The 17,529-nt window shown below is 42.6% G+C and overlaps 1 protein-coding gene across 4 annotated transcripts in view; it reads left to right on the forward strand.

The window, feature by feature from the left end:
- cacna1ea (calcium channel, voltage-dependent, R type, alpha 1E subunit a) overlaps positions 1-17,529 on the forward strand; it is a 105,153-nt gene that overhangs the window by 76,096 nt on the left and 11,528 nt on the right. For 2 of the 4 annotated variants that reach the window (XM_085347294.1, XM_085347296.1), the window contains 17 exons: positions 337-468; positions 2,091-2,160; positions 2,343-2,460; positions 4,259-4,326; positions 4,501-4,592; positions 7,076-7,960; positions 9,068-9,312; positions 9,804-9,915; positions 11,316-11,445; positions 11,916-11,975; positions 12,303-12,409; positions 12,611-12,622; positions 12,818-12,914; positions 14,925-15,085; positions 15,316-15,453; positions 16,168-16,369; positions 16,643-16,807. In XM_085347294.1, the coding sequence (XP_085203420.1) occupies positions 337-468; positions 2,091-2,160; positions 2,343-2,460; positions 4,259-4,326; positions 4,501-4,592; positions 7,076-7,960; positions 9,068-9,312; positions 9,804-9,915; positions 11,316-11,445; positions 11,916-11,975; positions 12,303-12,409; positions 12,611-12,622; positions 12,818-12,914; positions 14,925-15,085; positions 15,316-15,453; positions 16,168-16,369; positions 16,643-16,807 (2,794 nt within the window). The remainder of the gene's footprint in view (positions 1-336; positions 469-2,090; positions 2,161-2,342; positions 2,461-4,258; positions 4,327-4,500; positions 4,593-7,075; positions 7,961-9,067; positions 9,313-9,803; positions 9,916-11,315; positions 11,446-11,915; positions 11,976-12,302; positions 12,410-12,610; positions 12,623-12,817; positions 12,915-14,924; positions 15,086-15,315; positions 15,454-16,167; positions 16,370-16,642; positions 16,808-17,529) is intronic. The other 2 variants (XM_085347295.1, XM_085347297.1) reach the window with 1 other exon arrangement.

Below are 17,529 nucleotides of genomic sequence, written 5' to 3' on the forward strand. Positions count from 1 at the left end.
TTTGCATTTTGAGCCTCTAGCCTGGATGAGGAGCCTCTTAAACTGTGTGATGCTTTTTCTTTTTTCATTCAAACTGGTATTTTTCAAACCCAATCAACACTGACAAAAGAGACGACACTTGTGGTTATTTATGAAATTCAGTTTTGCAGCTTCCTCTGGAGAAACAGAGGCTTTGTTCTCATATGCTCATAATTTATTTCACATTATTTTTCATTCTCCACCAACAGCTGTAAACATATTCTTTAGATTTAAATGTTTCCCTTTAAGTTCTCGTTAATGGGGTGGTAGACCGCACAAACCTGAATCCAAAACCTGTGCTTTTTTATCTCTTTCAAGGTACTGGGCGTCTCTGAGGAACCTGGTCGTCTCTCTGATGAACTCCATGAAGTCCATCATCTCCCTCATATTCCTTCTCTTTCTCTTCATCCTTGTCTTTGCCCTCCTTGGCATGCAGCTCTTCGGTGGAAGGTAAGACTCCACATAGATTCATAGATTTGTTTAAAGTCGACCTATAAAACTTCTTCTCGTGATCTGTCATTTATATACTTTTAAAGGATAGAAGCTCATATTAAACATGGCAGGAGTTTCTAAAATCAAGCTTATTTTACAGTAATCCCTCTGAGACCAGAGATAAGCCTTCAGACTGCTTTAAACAGTCTGTTTCGGACTGTTGTTTTTTACCAATCATGGAGCTTTCTGACGTCATAGCCATTTCAATCGTCTGCTGTTGAAACCTTGTTTGTGAGGGGCGGCCAATGAGACGAAAGATGGCTTAAGGGAGAGGAAGTAGAATAGCTTGCTTCAGGCTGTGGATCAGCAGACCGGCTGCGTCATGTCCCATCAGAAGATAACAAGGATCATTTTTGAGCAGTGAATCATGCAAAGCAGCTGTGCCCGAGCTCAAGAACAAAGATATGGAGTTGAAAATGAGAATAGAACCTCTTTAAGTAAAATTCACATTTTATAGTAATTCAATTCAAGTAAATTCACGTTCACAAACATAATAATAAGGATGAAGCAGACTTCATGGTGTAGTAGATCCTTATTTACTGAACTGAGAAGACAATAAATGCAATAGATGCTCCTGTTCAGTTGTTTTTATTATACCAAGACACTGTGTGAGCTCAGTAGAGATTTAAGACTCACATTTGACACACACACACACACACACACACACACACACACACACACACACACACACACACACACACACACAGCTATTGTTTCTGGTTTCCCCCTGAGTCAAAGGCCCTTTGCCACAAGCTTTTTCCTCATGAAGAGCTGGCTGAGGTAGACGAGCATGTCCTTGTGATGAACTGGCCTCTAGAATTAAAACTGAGAAGACAAAAACATAAAAGTCTGTTAGCCAGACTGTCATACGTTGGATTGTCATTTGTAGACTGATTTTTATGCCTCTGCACAGGCAGCTGTTATGGAAATTTCTTTAAATTTGGCTCAAACATCCTGTCAAAATTAAGGACAGTTTAATTCCGGTTTTTGTTTTGTTTTTGCACCAAATCATAAAACCAGCCACCCAGAGGGGTTTTATATTGAAAGGTAAACAATAATTCTGAGAAAACTCCAATAGGGAGACAACCCCCTGTGAGCAAGCACTTGGCGACAGCGGGAGGGAAGAACTCCCTTTTAACAGGAAGAAACCTCCAGCAGACCAGGCTCAGGGAGGGGCGGGGTGAGGGAAGGTTTAGTGGGAGAATTATTCACTGATTGTCTCACAGTTTCACACAATGATCTAATACAGGGGTGCCCAATCCCGGTCCTCGAGAGCTACCGTCCTGCTTTTAGATGCATCCTTGTTCCCACACACCCAAATCAAATGAATGGCTTGTTATCAGGCCTTTGCCAAACATGATGGCATGCTGAAGAGGTAATCAAACCATTTGATTCAGCTGTGTTGGAGTAGGGATGCATCTAAAAGCTGCAGGATAGTAGCTCTCGAGGACTGGGATTGGGCAGCCCTGGTCTAATAGTAATGTAACATCCCAAAGGTCCAAATTAAAATTTGGGCAGACATGGGGATAAATGTATCAGTATCAGAGTACTTGATTGTAAATGTCACTTATTTTTTACAGGTTCATCTTTGAAGACTACACTCCGACAAACTTTGACACTTTCCCTGCAGCTATCATGACCGTCTTTCAGGTCTGCAAATGAACCTGCCAGTTTCTACTTTCAACACAGCTTTTACACATTTGTTTATTACTATTAATCAAAATGTATAGGAAATTTACTTTTAAGTATACATTTTGATAAATGTGGACCTAGAGGTGATTCACCAGCAAAGCTCTGCATGGCTGTGTGCTGCTGTGGGTGTGTTTTCACAGATCCTTACCGGAGAGGACTGGAACGAGGTGATGTACAACGGTATTCGCTCCCAAGGTGGAGTAAAGTCTGGCATGTGGTCTTCTGTCTACTTTATAGTTCTCACCCTTTTTGGAAACTGTATCCTTCATGCTAAAAATAACAGACAGCCTGCTGTTATTATGTAACACAGGTTTATTCTAATGTTTCTTAATTGCACCTGAAATTGTAGCCATTTTTTCCATTGTTCACTCTCCCGTTTGATCTCATTTGTAAAGCTTAACATATCGATTTGTGTTAGATTCTTGAATTCCAATTAAGAGAGTGGAAGACACTGTATACAAACAGACATGTGAAGCAGACAGATCAATAATATTGACCGTCTGCTCGATGTCCTTCATGAACTCCTTCTAGTTGTCCTTTGTCTATAGGAGGAGGAAGCTTTTTACATTTTTGGAAATTTCTCTTTTACCAAATGGACAAAAACTACCTACAGCTAACTAGAAAGTGATTAAAAGTAAAGAACTATTATATACATAAAGAACTATATACATCATTTGGTCTCAACCAAACCTACACTCACTGGATCTTTCATTTGGAACTCCTTTCGAGTGCTGGTTTGCCCCTTTTGCCTTCAAAACTTATTTGTCTTATTTGTGACATGGATTCAACAAGGTGATAGAAAGAGGAGATTTTGCCCCGTATTGACATGATAGCGCCACACAGTTGTTGCAGATTTATTGGTAGCACATCCATAATGCAAAACTGTCCCACCATACCCCAAAAGGATCGAGATCTTAGAACTGTGGAGGTCATTTGGGCTCATTTTAATGTTCAAGAAACCAGTTTGAGATGATTTGAGCTTTGTGACATGGTGCATTAACCTACTGGAATCAGCCTCCAGTAGATGGGTACACTGTGTAAAGAGGTGGTTAGCAGCAATACTAAGGTTGGTGTTAAATGATGCTCAGTTGGTACTAATAAAGAAAATATCCACCATACCATTGCATCACCTTCCTGAGCCACTAACAGAAGGAAGGATCCATCCATGCTTTAATGTTGTTTGTGTTTTGTCCCCACCATCCAAATGTCTCAGCAGAAATCAAGACTCATCAAACCAGGAAATGTTTTTCCAATTTTCTGTTGTCCAGTTTTGGGAGCCAATGCTAAATTGTAGCCTCAATTTCCTGCTTTTAACTGACAGAAGTGGCATCTGGCGTGGTTTTTGCTGTTGTAGCCCATCTGTTTCAGTGTTCAATGCTGTGTGTTCACAGATGCACTTACCTTGGTGCATCTGGTAAGTGCACTAAGGTAAGTGCACTGGTGGTGGTCAGAGGGCCCGGTGACGCCAGTGTCCGGCAGCCTCGCCTCTGTCAGTGCGCCCCAGGGTGGCTGTGGCTACAATGTAGCTGCCATCACCAGTGTGTGAATGTGTGTGTGAATGGGTGGATGACTGGATGTGTAAAGCGCTTTGGGGTCGTTAGGGACTAGCAAAGCGCTATATAAATACAGGCCATTTGGTTGGAGCAAGTGCTTATTTGAGTAACTGCACAAAGCAATCTGGCCATTGTCCTCTGACCACTGGTATTACTGTAAGAAGGCATTTTTTCCAGATAACTGCTGCTCGCTGCATAATTTCAGGTCTTTTATTTTTTGGGACCATTCTCTGTAAACCCTTAGAGATGTTTGTGGAGGAAAATCTCAGTAGATCAGCAACTTGTAAAATCATCCAACCAACCCATCTGGCGCCAACAGTCATCCCTCATTGATGGTCATTGTTGTCAGACCTTGAACATTTTTGAACAAGGACACAATGTCGCTGTCACAGTGCTGTTGCACAGGTGCAACGTGGTTTTTATGATTTCAGTCTGCAGTACTGTGGTGCATCTGTCTCTTAACAAAGAGTTCATCTGTTAGTCCTTAACACAGGTGTAACCAGACACTTTGCTTAATGTCTTCTTGGCCATTGCTGTGGATAACCTTGCCAATGCACAAGAGCTAACAAAGGTAATAAAACATGAATAACAAAAAAGCCTCATTTAATCCAGCTCTCTTTATTAATGCTGAGTAGTTTTAAAAAGCTCCCCTCTTTCTTTTTCGCTGTCTGATTTTATTCCATTATTTACAATTACAGATGTTACAGCTGTTCATTTCCTCTTCATCTTCTCTTCTTTTGATCAGGATGAAGAGGAAGCAGAGGCAGCGTTCAACCAGAAGCATGCTCTGCAGAAGGCGAAGGAGGTTGGACCATTGTCCTCCTTCATGTCCTCAGAGTAAGTGCTGTATGCAGCCTCTCCTGCCTGACCTTCTCTCCTCCCTCTCTCTATCTCGTCCTCCCTCTTGTTCCCTTCTTCAGCCAAGAAGTGTGTCTAGTCTTCCATGTGGTGCAATAGATTTTGGCTTACTAGTAAAACTACAGAATGTAGAACAGTCAGATGTGCCGTCAGTACAAACGATGACTAAATCGAGTGTCTCTCAGTGCTGGCTCGTAAACGTTAAACATCACTTAGAGGTTGTCGAGTGAATCGGTTCTAGGTGCTGTCCCACTCCAGACTTATTGGTACGTGTCCACTGAAAGGTCTGCTATCTATCCTCTGCCTGACCGCTGCTCTGTAATTTGCTCCTAATTGAAGTCTATGTCTCCATGGTTACTGGCTCCACTCTGGGGTGGGAGGTGCTGACATAGTTGTTATGGAAACAGGAGTACTTAGGATCCAAATTAAGGGTGGTGTGTCCGTTACAGTAATACACGCCTGTGCCTCTGCAAAGCAGATGTTTTCACTGGAAAATGTTATTAATAAAATGATGTGACCTTATTTTCTCAGTGTCCAGGTCTCCAGCTTTCAGAATAGATGCTTTTGTTTTTTGTCCTTGGGAACTGATTGAACATTGCTTTGACATAGTTGGTGGAAGTGCATGTGCATGAACACAGGTGGGGACCTCCTGCTCTGTACGCACGCTGTGTATTGAGAACCAAGCGGTTTGTTGCATGGGCATGAAGAAGACTCTATGGGAACACAGAATATTAACATAAATTACTTTATTTATTCTGTCTCTGTCTTTCATTCTTGAGACCTTGCCCTTTTTGTTAAAGGTTCTTGATGAAGAAAACAAAGATTAAAACAAAACAGAAGAAAATTGCTGAGTATTAACTTCACTTGAACCAGACGAGGGTCCGGGTTCTTATCAGAGCCCGTAGAGCAGACTGGGAGGGTCAACTTGACAGAGGACACTTTGAACTTTAAGGGTTTCGGGTCTCATCTCTGATGTCAGCAGTGAAACTGTAGCAGTGCCTGCCCCTGCTAGCCCCGAAGAAAGTTTTTGCATGGCAGCATTTCCTAAGTTAAAGTGCAAGACGCTGCACGTCGGAGGTTGATTATTGTCTCATCTTGGGAAACGCATGCTTCTGGTCAGCATGATCAAAGAAAAACAGAAAGATATGCACGCACACTCACCCAGAATGGAACATTTTGGTGTGTGCTCAGTTTTTCTTTCAGCGGGAAGTCTTTAATCCCGCTCTCAAACACTCCTCAGTGTTTTCAAGCTAATATTTAGAAGCTCGGCACTCGAATTCCCCCGTTAGCTCTACTAGCATGAATGCTAATCTGTGAGTGCTCTGAAGTGGCAGTCGTGTTCAGAGCTGCATCCCAATGTGCTGGTTTTGTTCAAAGGGTGTCTGGAAATGTACTCTTTGTCTGCTGACGGAGCCCATCTCTGTGTTTTCTACCTGTCCTCATACCGTAGCTCAGAATGTGTACTACTCAAGATGTCTTTTTTATCTATGTTGTGCTTATTGTTTTAATGTTTATTAATGTTGTTTAATTGTTTCTGATACTGTTACCATCTTGTTTGTCAATGTGCTGCTTGGCTCCAGCGGAGACACACACCAAAGCATCTGGAATCCCTTTAATCTCATTCAGAATATTTTTTTCAAAGCAATGTGGGAATAAATGTGGCATTAATATTTCATTTTATTTATGTGTGCAGAATTCAGAAAATAGTTTCTTCCCTCCAGCTATGAATAATAAATTCACAGCAGCTGGTAAATGGCACGAACAGCCTGGATAGTTGTTTTCACGGCCGCGTCTTTGTGTGCGGCGCCAGTTTGCTGTGTGTCTCCTGGCCTGTTTTGTCTCTGCTTACAAAGCACTAATGTCTTGTTTTCAACCAATCGCTCATTGATAACACGGATCACACAAGAGTCCACGCTCCAGTAAGTAACGCTGTCTGTTCAACTCTCTGAATCTCTCACTCATAGACTCATCCTGTGTGGTGTTCTGTCCGTGCTCTGTCCTGTACCTTCCGACTCTCCAGCATCATTTGAAGCTACATTTCTTTCTAAGACTTATTCCACTGACATCATTTTGCATCTTAGCATTTTTGTTTTTCAAGTCGCACGACAATTCCTGGCTTATTTTTTCACCCAACATCTTCATCGAAAAACAAAAAAGTTGCTTCATGTTGGATGAAGTTTCTCTTTGTAACTGGTAAATCACTCGAACATCAACCCCAAGCACTTGCGGTGTGCTGTGATGTTAATGTGATGTACATGTTTTGACTGCAAACGTACATTTCATAAATCAAAAATTAAAAAATGAAGTTTCAATCAAATCACCCATGACAGACTTAGATCTATACATTACGACGCTAAAATAAAACCATTTCAGCACGAAAGCTTAAAGAAACCTTATTTTAAACCTGCTTAATGCTTTCTGTCTACGTATGCTGACATCGTACCTCGTTTTCCTTTTTCCAGGGGAAGCCGCAGGAGGCGGCCCTATCTGTACAGGAAACGAGCCATTCACCGCAGCAGGCCTACCTATGCCTGCTCCCTGGAGGAGGCCCATGGCAGTGTCAGGGAGGGCCGCCCACCCCCACCACTCAACCCCTCTAACTCTTTCATGTCCAGGAGAGAGAGAGGAAAGAGGATGACCATGTCAGTGTGGGAGCAGAGGACCAGCCAGCTGCGGAGACACCGCCAGATGTCCAGCCGAGAGATCCTGTTCAGTAGCCCCACCGAAGAGAAAGACGGTCCTCCTGCCTCGAGCCAGGCTCACGTACGTCCACTTTCGCTGCACCGCAAGGCCGTGCAAACACCGTCAGGGAGTATAAAGCATCTGACAGATCCCCTAGCCTCCCCAGCCAAGACCCAGCCTTCAGGCTCCTCCATATCTGTGGATGTACCACTGGATGCAGCTCTGTCTGGTGACATACCCGAATCAGTGGAGCCAGAATCAGCGGATCCCACTGATTCTGTGTTCAGGAACATACCAGAGGCGCCTGATTCAGTGCCCATCCCTCAGAGCAAAAACCTGGATGTTAATCAGAGTCACAAACACGTCAGTGAGCGTCACAGCCCCAGATTGAATGGTGAGCGTCAACACAGGGCAGTAAAGAAGTTCAGACCTCCAGATAATGGGGAGGCACTGACTCCAGACATGGGAGGTCGTGGTGGAAACAGGGGCAGTAAGGACTTGTATCACTATGACCATCAGACCAGGACCAGAAGTCAGGGGTCTTCTCCTGCAAACGGAGGCCAGGCGGCGAGCTGCTCTGTCGTCGGGGACAAGAAGAGTAACCCTGGGAAAGCAGAAGACTCTAAAAACAAAGAAGGAGACGTCTCCAAGCATGAGGAGAGCAGGTGAGACACACAAACAAGTCGTTTTAGTAGCTGAGGTTATTTGGCAGATAAAGTTTAAGGGCGATGGAGTGAAGAAATGGAAAGGGAGAATGCCATCCCAGCAGAGGGCCCAGGTTGGATACATCCCAGGAGATCACATTTTAATCCCAATACTTAATTATGTGACTTGGAAAAAGTGTAGCAACATGTTGTACAATGGAGAAAAAACACAACTTCTAATAAGATATTAAATAAGGGGCAGGGATAGCTCAGTAGGTAAAGTGGTCGCCCCATGATCGGAAGGTCGGCGGTTCGAATCCACTTAACGGCTACCCTGAGGTACCCCTGAGCAAGGTACCGTCCCTACACACTGCTCCCCGGGCGCCTGCTTAGTGGGCTGCCCACTGCTTCACTGAGTGAATGGGTCAAATGCAGAGAAAAACAAGTAATTTCCCCATGGGGATCAATAAAGTATCCATTATTATTATTATTATTATCATTATTATTAAGATAACAAATTAATAGCTTTTTTCGTTCATGCACCTTTGACCATTTTAATGAAATTCAAACCTAATTTAATCTAATATTAGTTTTCAAAAGATAAATCTAACGTTTCTGCGAGGAATCATTGACCGAAGTGTGCGTGGATTTGCAGTTTGAACTAGCATGCCACAGCTTAAGGTCCTTTCATCAACCATTCATTGGCACCTGTACATAAAATTATCTCCCTATTCTCCATCCATGTCAGCAGAGCTGACAAACGATCTGGCAAACAAGATGCAAGAGACGATCTAATCTGTCATGGTTTTTGGTCATTTCATGCCACGTCAGAGATGTTGAAAGGACCGAGGTCAACATTTCACACTTGGCTTTAAACTGCTCTTTTAATTGATCTCAGTATGTTTCCTTTAAGTCTTCATTTGTAAAACTCTCATTTGTGTGACCAGTGACTGAACTGTACTACTCTAATCTCTTCTTATGTCTTTTATACTCAAACTTTTATTTCTTCTCCAGCTTTGGAGTCGATAGATTCGCCACCCAGCAGCAGCTGTCCTGCTGCGAGCGTGTCACAGCAGGACAGCTGCTGCTCACATCTGTCCAGTAACGTGTTCCTCTCTCCATCTCCAGACCGAGTGATAAGAGTGCAGAAGGGGACAGCGCTCCAGCAGATAACCAGAGCCACACTGGTGATCAGTGTCCCCAGAAGCAAGAAGAACCTCCTCAGCCTTCGGAGCCGCCTGCGCCTGCTGTCCCAGAGGACAACAAAGAAGAAACAGAGATGCAGCAGGAACGGGATAAATCTCAGCTGAGCTCCAGCGTGATCGTCGAAGTGCCCAATGTGCAGTCATCTCTCGAGCTCTCCACAATCAAAGGTAATGGACCAAATGTAGATTTGTGATTTTCAGGTAATTTCTTGTTTTCTCTAATGGCTTGTGACGAGGCTGCTCGTATTTGCAGCCTCGTCTGAAAGCTCATCAGTGATCGTTTACATGGGACTGGTTTCCATTCTCACAGGTGGATGATCTGCAGCTATTATAAACTCAAAAAAGCATTTTTGAAATGTTCTAGTAAAGCTCTGAGTAAGGATGCAGTTATAGGGACGTGCTTGATCTCATATCTATCACACTTAATTTACATTGTAGCCTCCAGAGATAACGCATTCTAGGAAACAGTGAGTCATGTCATCACCTAAGCCGGGCCCCACAGTTCACGGCTTACTGCTGCTAGACTTCATCACCTCTCTTTTCTGATTAAAAGTCGCCACAGAAAACTTTCAGTGTTTAGGTTGGCTTTCTGAGGCTAATGCTGTCCTAGTGGGCAGACTGTGATAAAAACAGAATCTCCTTCTCCTGACCTCCTGCAGTCAACAGTAAGGACCCTGAACAGTGTAAGTCAGAGAAGGAGGAATCAGAAGAGACGAAGCCGGCCAACTCTGTGATCCCAGACAGTATGTTCATCTTCAAACCTGACAACCCGTAAGTTGCTGTCTCTTACATGGACTATTGTATCATGTCTGTGTGACGGGGAATAATAGTGCAGTAGGACTGCAGAGAGTTTGATTAGAAGGTCAATTGCACTCTCGTGTTTCAGAGTCTCCTCTAGTTGCCATACAACCTCACAGTAAGTAATGCCTGGATTATCTGGGCTTGAACCCATTGGGTTTCAAGCAGCTAACTCTCAAAATACTCTGTTAAATTAACGGTGCATTCAAGTGCACCTTGTAAACCCAAAAGCCAATAATTAAATGGAGAAATAAGTAGTTTAATATGGCTTTAAGTGTCAGTGGTTTTATAAATCTGGCATTTTCTCAGTCTTAAATGAAGATCAAGGGGTTTGTTTTTGAGGTTTCAGTCTTTAAAAGCAAACAATCCATTAAATTAAACAGCTAACAGCTGCAGAATATTCATGCATTCAGGCTGTGAATGTGAAAAACACATGATTGCTGTCAGCGTAGCATGAGTAGAATAATTCATGACATTTTGCAAAAACTGGTGGTCCAGTCAAATGTAGCGACACACTTGGATTTAACCCTTTAAAGTCAAAGTGTTTGATTCATGAGTTTTAGTACATTTTTGAGATTTCTGTGTTATGTTTTGTTTTGTTTTTTCGGACAAAAAGCAAAATAAGCAAAACTAAAAATTGCAAAAAGGCCAACAATATGATAAACATTTAAAATCATTTATGCAAATTAACATTTTCTCTAAATTATTTCGTGGTTCAGGCTTTAAAGGGTTAAATCCACTTAGCTGTTTGTTTCGTTACCTGTGCCACTTAACTTCAATATTTAATATGAGATCATCTTAAAATGCAACAACACAAAATGCTGTCTGTAAATATTCCTGTGCAACTGTTGCTAACACAACGCTCTGCAGTGTGTCACCCTTTAATACCTGTGGCAAACCTGTGGCATTTACTGAGATCAGCTCTGTGACGTGTTATGCATCGTCATGAAATGACAGTCAGAAACATTTCTTCAGAGACGCCTTTCAGAGCGAAGTTTTCTAGCTGTGAGATGTCGCAGACAGCAAACTGAGGAAGAAGCTGCAGCTCTCACTCTTGTGTTCTGATAAAGATGATCAGGCACTCAACAGAAATGTTTCTCGGATGTGTCATGACTCTAAATCCTCTTAATTTATCTTTTATTTAGTTGCTTTTCAGTCTGAAACAGCACAGCTTGGTGACATGAGGAGTAGTTGGAACCGAATGGGATATTTGTTTGAAATGAACAAAAAAGAAAACAAAATGTAGATTTTTTTTTAATTCTCCATTTTCATATGAATTTGTAATCCTTTCATATTAGTGTATAAACTGTGGCTAAACGTTTAGTCTTCTTCTTTGCCTGTGCCTTACGTGGTCTCCACTCTGCTCTCTCCAGTGTGCGTCGAGCGTGTCATTATGTGGTGAACCTCAGGTACTTTGAGATGTCCATCCTTCTGGTCATTGCTGCTAGTAGTATCGCACTGGCTGCTGAGGACCCTGTAGCCACCTCGTCGCACTGGAATAAGGTTTGTGTTCACACTAATGTACGAATCACCTGTCTGAGGCAGGTGTTGCACGATTGTCTCAGTGGAGGATCCAGTCTTTCTGCTTTTTTAATCACTCTCATCCTGAGATACGAGTTCGATCACGCTTTATCAGCACTGTGGGTTTCTCAGCTCCCCTCAGGTAAGCAGATTAAATATCATTAAGAACAGAAGGGAAAAAATCCTTAAACTGTTTTGCAAAAGGCCGCTTGATGGGGGGGGCAATTATATCTGATGAGTGTGGCAAATGAGGTCTGAAACACACTGAGCCTGGTTATTCACTGGAGGAGCGGGGCTAATCCTGTGCTGCATTAATGTCATTTGAGGGGACTTTTTCCTGCTAAGCGACTATCAGGAAGCATATGAAAGAAAAAACATTGTGAAATTGTTTTCTGCGCCCTTTGTGTGTCATCTCGGATATTTCTAAAGCGTCTCTGGCTGTGACTTTACAGGTTCTGCGCTATTTTGACTACGTGTTCACTGGAGTCTTCACGTTTGAAATGATAATAAAGGTGAGTTATTATGAAAAAATGTCAGAAGAAATGCTGCTGAATCATGTAAATGTATCTAATGGGTTTAAATTCAAAGACATCCTGTGGTTTAGCTGGATGAGTTCAGCAACAGACAGAACAAACACAGAAAAACGGTTTCTTATGAAAACATATCTGACTACCAAAGAAGTTGAAGTAACCAGTTTTATGTTAGAATTACGACCCTCTGCTGTGTTTCAGCCTTGAAGTAACAAACATGGATTTATTGCAGCAAGTTGAGGGCTGTAATCTTTCCTCGCTGACTCATTATCACCTCTAACTCACCGCCTGGCTCTGTGCTGTCTCCAGATGATTGATCAGGGTCTGCTCCTCCACGATGGCTCCTACTTCAGAGACCTGTGGAACATGCTCGACTTCGTCGTGGTGGTGGGAGCGCTGGTGGCCTTCGCCCTCACGTCAGTCACGTGATTTATTTTTATTAGTCTCATGAGCTAATCATATGTCTTAACACAAAAGTGTCTCTAAATCAACTGTAAGTTATCTTTTGCATCACAGTCTGTTCCATTTCCTTTATGGGTTTGTAACTGTTGTTATAAATGTCCCTCTCTCCTGCTTTAACTGTCTGTGGATGATGCCTCTGTGGGATTGACCAGCAGCAATGTGATGGGGTAAAAGACTAAGAAAAGTCCTCTCTTATGAAAAATACTAACTTTAAATGTAGTCATTTAAATTTCTGCAGAATGCCAAATTAGTAAAACGTGTTATACATGTTGTGACATGTTGTTGTGGGTTAAAGGTGAAAAAGAAGAAGAAGAGGCCAAAATGGGGCATTAACGATGTTCACGCTGTGTGTTTCTGTACAGAAATAACAAAGGACGGGATATCAAAACCATCAAATCTCTGAGGGTGTTGCGCGTCCTCAGACCACTGAAGACCATCAAGAGGCTTCCTAAACTAAAGGTGTGAAATGCTTTTGACTGTAGTTGGCTTATTTGTCTGTTTTGGTTTTGATGAGGCAGTTCATTAAAAATATATATACTCTTATACCAAAGAGAAATCAAATTAAATAAAAATTTAAAAGACAGAATTTAAATTTGGTAAAAATGTTGACAGTCACATACATTTGTATGTCAGAGCTCAAGCATGAACTTGCACGTTGCTTCAGGTTTAGAGTTTCCTTTGTTTCCTGTTATGTCAGTTCACTTTTATTTATGTAGCACTAAATCCCAACAACAGTTACGTCGTGGTAAGACCCGACGATAACACGGAGAACGTTTATGCCTGCGTTAGCTGTGTACTACAACAGGTTACATATGCAATGGTCCTTCAAACCTGCGCGCGCGACCCGGTCACTGCGCACAGGAACTCTGCGCTGCGCACAAAAAAGCTCAACCACAATTGAAATTAAAATAAATACGTAACATTGTGTTGTTTTGCAGTGTGAGTCAGTAAGTGACCGGTGACTTATAATGCGATTCACATTAGTGTTATGCAGCTGTGACAGCGTCCTTATGTGCCGCCACCAGTGTTTTAGCTAGCAAAGCAGCATGGCCGATGTGGAGTGAAGACACGCTAATGACAACGCGTACAGCCAGTGGCGATGTGAGCAGGACAGACGGAACAATTGACGGGAAAAGTGTGGACTTCAAACTAAATACCAGCTTTTATAAAACGAGAGTTATTATTCATTATGTTTTTTATTGTGTTTTTTTTTCTGAATAGTGTCGTTGTTTTTTTTTACCACGGGAAGAAAGCGCTCTGCCTGTGAGTTTAAAAAAACAACCCCACCCTTTCCTATTGGTGGAAAAATATCCCATGTCAACCAATCAGAAAATGACATGGCGACGCAGCATTTGGTTGTTTAGGAAGAGCGAAAGAGAGAGAGTTTTGAGATGTTAGAGATTTGTGACGTTTAGCGTGCTTGGAGTCTACAGTCAGTGTGTTGTGTAGCAGACAGTTTTGCTGTGTGTGTCAGAACAATGAGGTGACTGCTGAATGTGCTGCCAAAAAGCTACTAAAGGCAGATTACAATGTAAATACTGTCTCCAGGTTAAAAACAGGTGGAGTGATACACCTGCTGCTGTCGGGCCTGCAGGTATCAGGCTCCTCCGAGTGGCACAAATAATTTGTGTGGCATCCTATTTGATGCACAACAGCTGATTGTTCTGTAAATAGTTATTTTAAAAAAAACGCATTGACTGCATTTTTAGATAAATAGCTGCAAATAACTTTGTTGTTTGCAAAATTCAGTTACTTTTTTTAAACTAGTAACTATAATTAATTACTTTTTCAAAATGGCTTGCCCAACATTGGTCATTATATACTGTATTTTGCAGACAAAGAGTTACAGGACTCTCTCCCAGACCACAGCAGGAACTTCACGCAGAGCTTTATAAAAACATGTTGAGTGTGTTTTCAAAATTGCAATTCAACTTATTTTACTTCCAGTAGTGCCAACATGCTACAGGTCATGAACAAGATTTTTCATTGTTAAGTGAGTTATAGCACTTAATTAAAAGTACTATAACAGAAATGCTGTAATTTGATTATTTTAATAAACCATGTAACTTGGATGGATTTGATGCTGGCGTGACCACAGTGCATGCACACGTCTGCTGCTGCTCACAGTGGTCCTGAGCTCAGGGAGTTTTTGCTCTGACACATGAGGAATTAGAGGGAACCTTGCACATGAGGGTCTGTTCTGTGTTTTTCTTATAACTGTTTGTTGCAAACCAGAGAGAACAGAAACCAAATGAACAGACAGACAAGAGTAATAAAGCATGAGCAGCAAACTGTGAGCACTGAAGCGTGGAGACCCGTTCTAACTGATCAGATCTCCATCAGAAAGCCTGGAGAAGTATTGCTCAGCACCACTGTAAAAATAGCGAGGTGGTCTGGCTTCCTGGAAGCAAAATATAAAGAAGCGGGGACTGGCCATGGTTGATCAGTATCCGTGTTCCTCTCTTCCAGGCGGTGTTTGACTGCGTAGTGACGTCTCTGAAGAACGTCTTCAACATCTTAATCGTCTACAAGCTTTTTATGTTCATCTTTGCCGTCATCGCTGTTCAACTCTTCAAGGGGAAGTTTTTCTACTGCACCGATAGTTCGAAGGACACAGAGAAAGACTGCCAGTAATGCTCTCTTATATCTCTACATTTTATACATTAAATTGTAACTTGAGGAGAATGCGGTTAATAAACCTGAATGTGTAAGCGTGATGGTATGAACGTCTGTGTGTTGAGTTGGGTGTGGTTGAAGTTGAGGCTGAGGGTGGGAGGTGAAGCAGGGGGCAAAGGGAAACCAAGACCAGTGACGACAATGACAAAAACAACCTCACCACGATGGTTGTATGTTCCTTCAGGGGTTACTATATTGACTACGGGAAAGACAAGAAAGAGGTGAAGAGAAGAGAGTGGAAGAGGCATGAGTTCCACTACGACAACGTCATCTGGGCGCTCCTTACTCTCTTCACGGTTTCCACTGGAGAGGGATGGCCTCAGTGAGTTAACTTTAGATATTCGTGCCAATTTCAGCTTTCTTTCATTGGAGCCTTGTTTAATTTTATGTGCATTTATAACAATTTAACATCTGGCTTGTCCTCTGGTTCCAGTGTGACCTTTCATGAAGGAAATTTATTAGATGTGATTCATTCAAGAACTATATTGCAATTTTTTAATCTCAGGCTACAGATTAAACGGGGCTCGTGGGTTTGCACTGTCCCAGCCCTTCTTAATTGGCAGTTGCCAGGAAATAAACCTCTGGAAATGATTTCCTCAGCCACTTAGGAAATTGGTATTTGCTCTCCATCCTGGCGAACAAATTCTTAAAAACAATTTCAGAAGAAAAAGCTGCTGCAACACATGATCTAATAATGTTCAGAAAGAGAAAGTTTCCTGCACAGAGTAACGCTTTCTGGCACAACTTCACTACTTCCAGGAGGCACGGAGAAGAAGGCTGAAGCTCCAGCAGCGCTTCTAGACTTTGTTGTTTTTGCTTGAGCAGCATTTTGGTCTGCAGCCTTCATCAGGGGCGTCACCGATGACGAAACGCTCTTTACACTACAGGCGTTGCTGGAGCTTCTTCAAAATTTCCTCCACACACCGTCCTAGGACCGATATGAAGGCTGATATAAAGGCTGTTTGGTTCTTGTCGGTCATGGTTTGATTAGCATCTATATCAGCATTGGTTTAGCATTGCACCGCTGCTTTCCCAGGGTTCTGCAGCACTCTGTGGATGTGACAGAAGAGGACAGAGGTCCGAGCCACGGCAACAGGATGGAGATGTCGATCTTCTACGTCATCTACTTTGTCGTCTTCCCGTTCTTTTTCGTCAACATTTTTGTGGCTCTCATCATCATCACCTTCCAGGAGCAGGGAGATAAGATGATGGAGGAGTGCAGCCTGGAGAAGAATGAGGTGATGACATGCAGGAATCAGTATTGGTACAATCTAGTGAAATTAAATATGCTAGTTAGGATGCTGCTCGCAGCTCTTCTTGGCAGTCAATAATGTTAAAGATCAGACATGGAAAAGCCCCATCAATCAAAAATACAGCACACAATTCATTCTCTTAGAGTCAGCGAGTCTTTTGCTTTTGTCTAATCAGAATTTCCTCACATTTATTTTACGGCACAGCTGATTCTTTGTGCTTACTGCCGTGTTTTAACTGTGGTTCTCTCTGTATTTCAGAGGGCATGCATAGACTTTGCCATCAGCGCCAAGCCCCTGACCCGATACATGCCGCAGAATCGGCACACGTTCCAGTACCGTTTGTGGCATTTCGTTGTGTCGCCTTCGTTCGAGTACACCGTCCTGGCCATGATTGCGCTCAACACTATCGTGCTGATGATGAAGGTGAGGAAAAGGAGGAAACGACAGGAAAGAAATCAGAGAACTTATTAAATTTTGCATTTTTTAATGAGAGCAGAGCATTAGATTAGTGATAAATGAAAGCAGAAGCGCTATTATCTGCCTCACGTCTTTCCTTTCTCTGCAGTGACTTAGTCTGGTGTGTTATTTTCCACACATCCATTTGCTGATAGGAAAGCACACCTTGCATCACTTCTCGGCAACATATTCTGTGATGAAAGTGAGACTGTTAACACTTTGGGTTTAAAATAAGCCGAGATGCGTCACTCTGCGGTAAAATAAAGGATGTGCTCGTCTCTCGGCGCCGCCTGAACGCGCTGTGATGTTTGCGTTTGGATCTGCTGATGTTTTTGCAGTATTTATTTTCTGATCTGGCCTCTTCTGGGGTTGTGCTGGTTGTTCAGACAGACAGGCGCTCAGTGACTCAGCCTGTATTAAATATTGATCTATAATGTCCGTGCGCTGCTATTTTGCATGACCTCATTAACTGTGGCCGCCGCCCCTAGAGGAATGACTCCTTTTATAGTGCGACAGATGAGAGGTGCAGAGACAGAGGCACTATTTATGGGTCTGTAGGAATCTTCCATCAACCTGCAGATCTACAGAGTGCAGGGTTCACACCCATCAGAGAGGAGGTTGATGCGCAGTGAACAGGCTGGAAAACGATCCACTTCTCCTCATAATAAAGATCACTTTATATTTACATG

The sequence above is a fragment of the Diplotaxodon limnothrissa genome, linkage group LG23 (assembly GCF_057381915.1).
Source record: "Diplotaxodon limnothrissa isolate DT_005_m linkage group LG23, D_limnothrissa_male_GT1.1, whole genome shotgun sequence".
NCBI lineage: Eukaryota > Metazoa > Chordata > Actinopteri > Cichliformes > Cichlidae > Diplotaxodon > Diplotaxodon limnothrissa.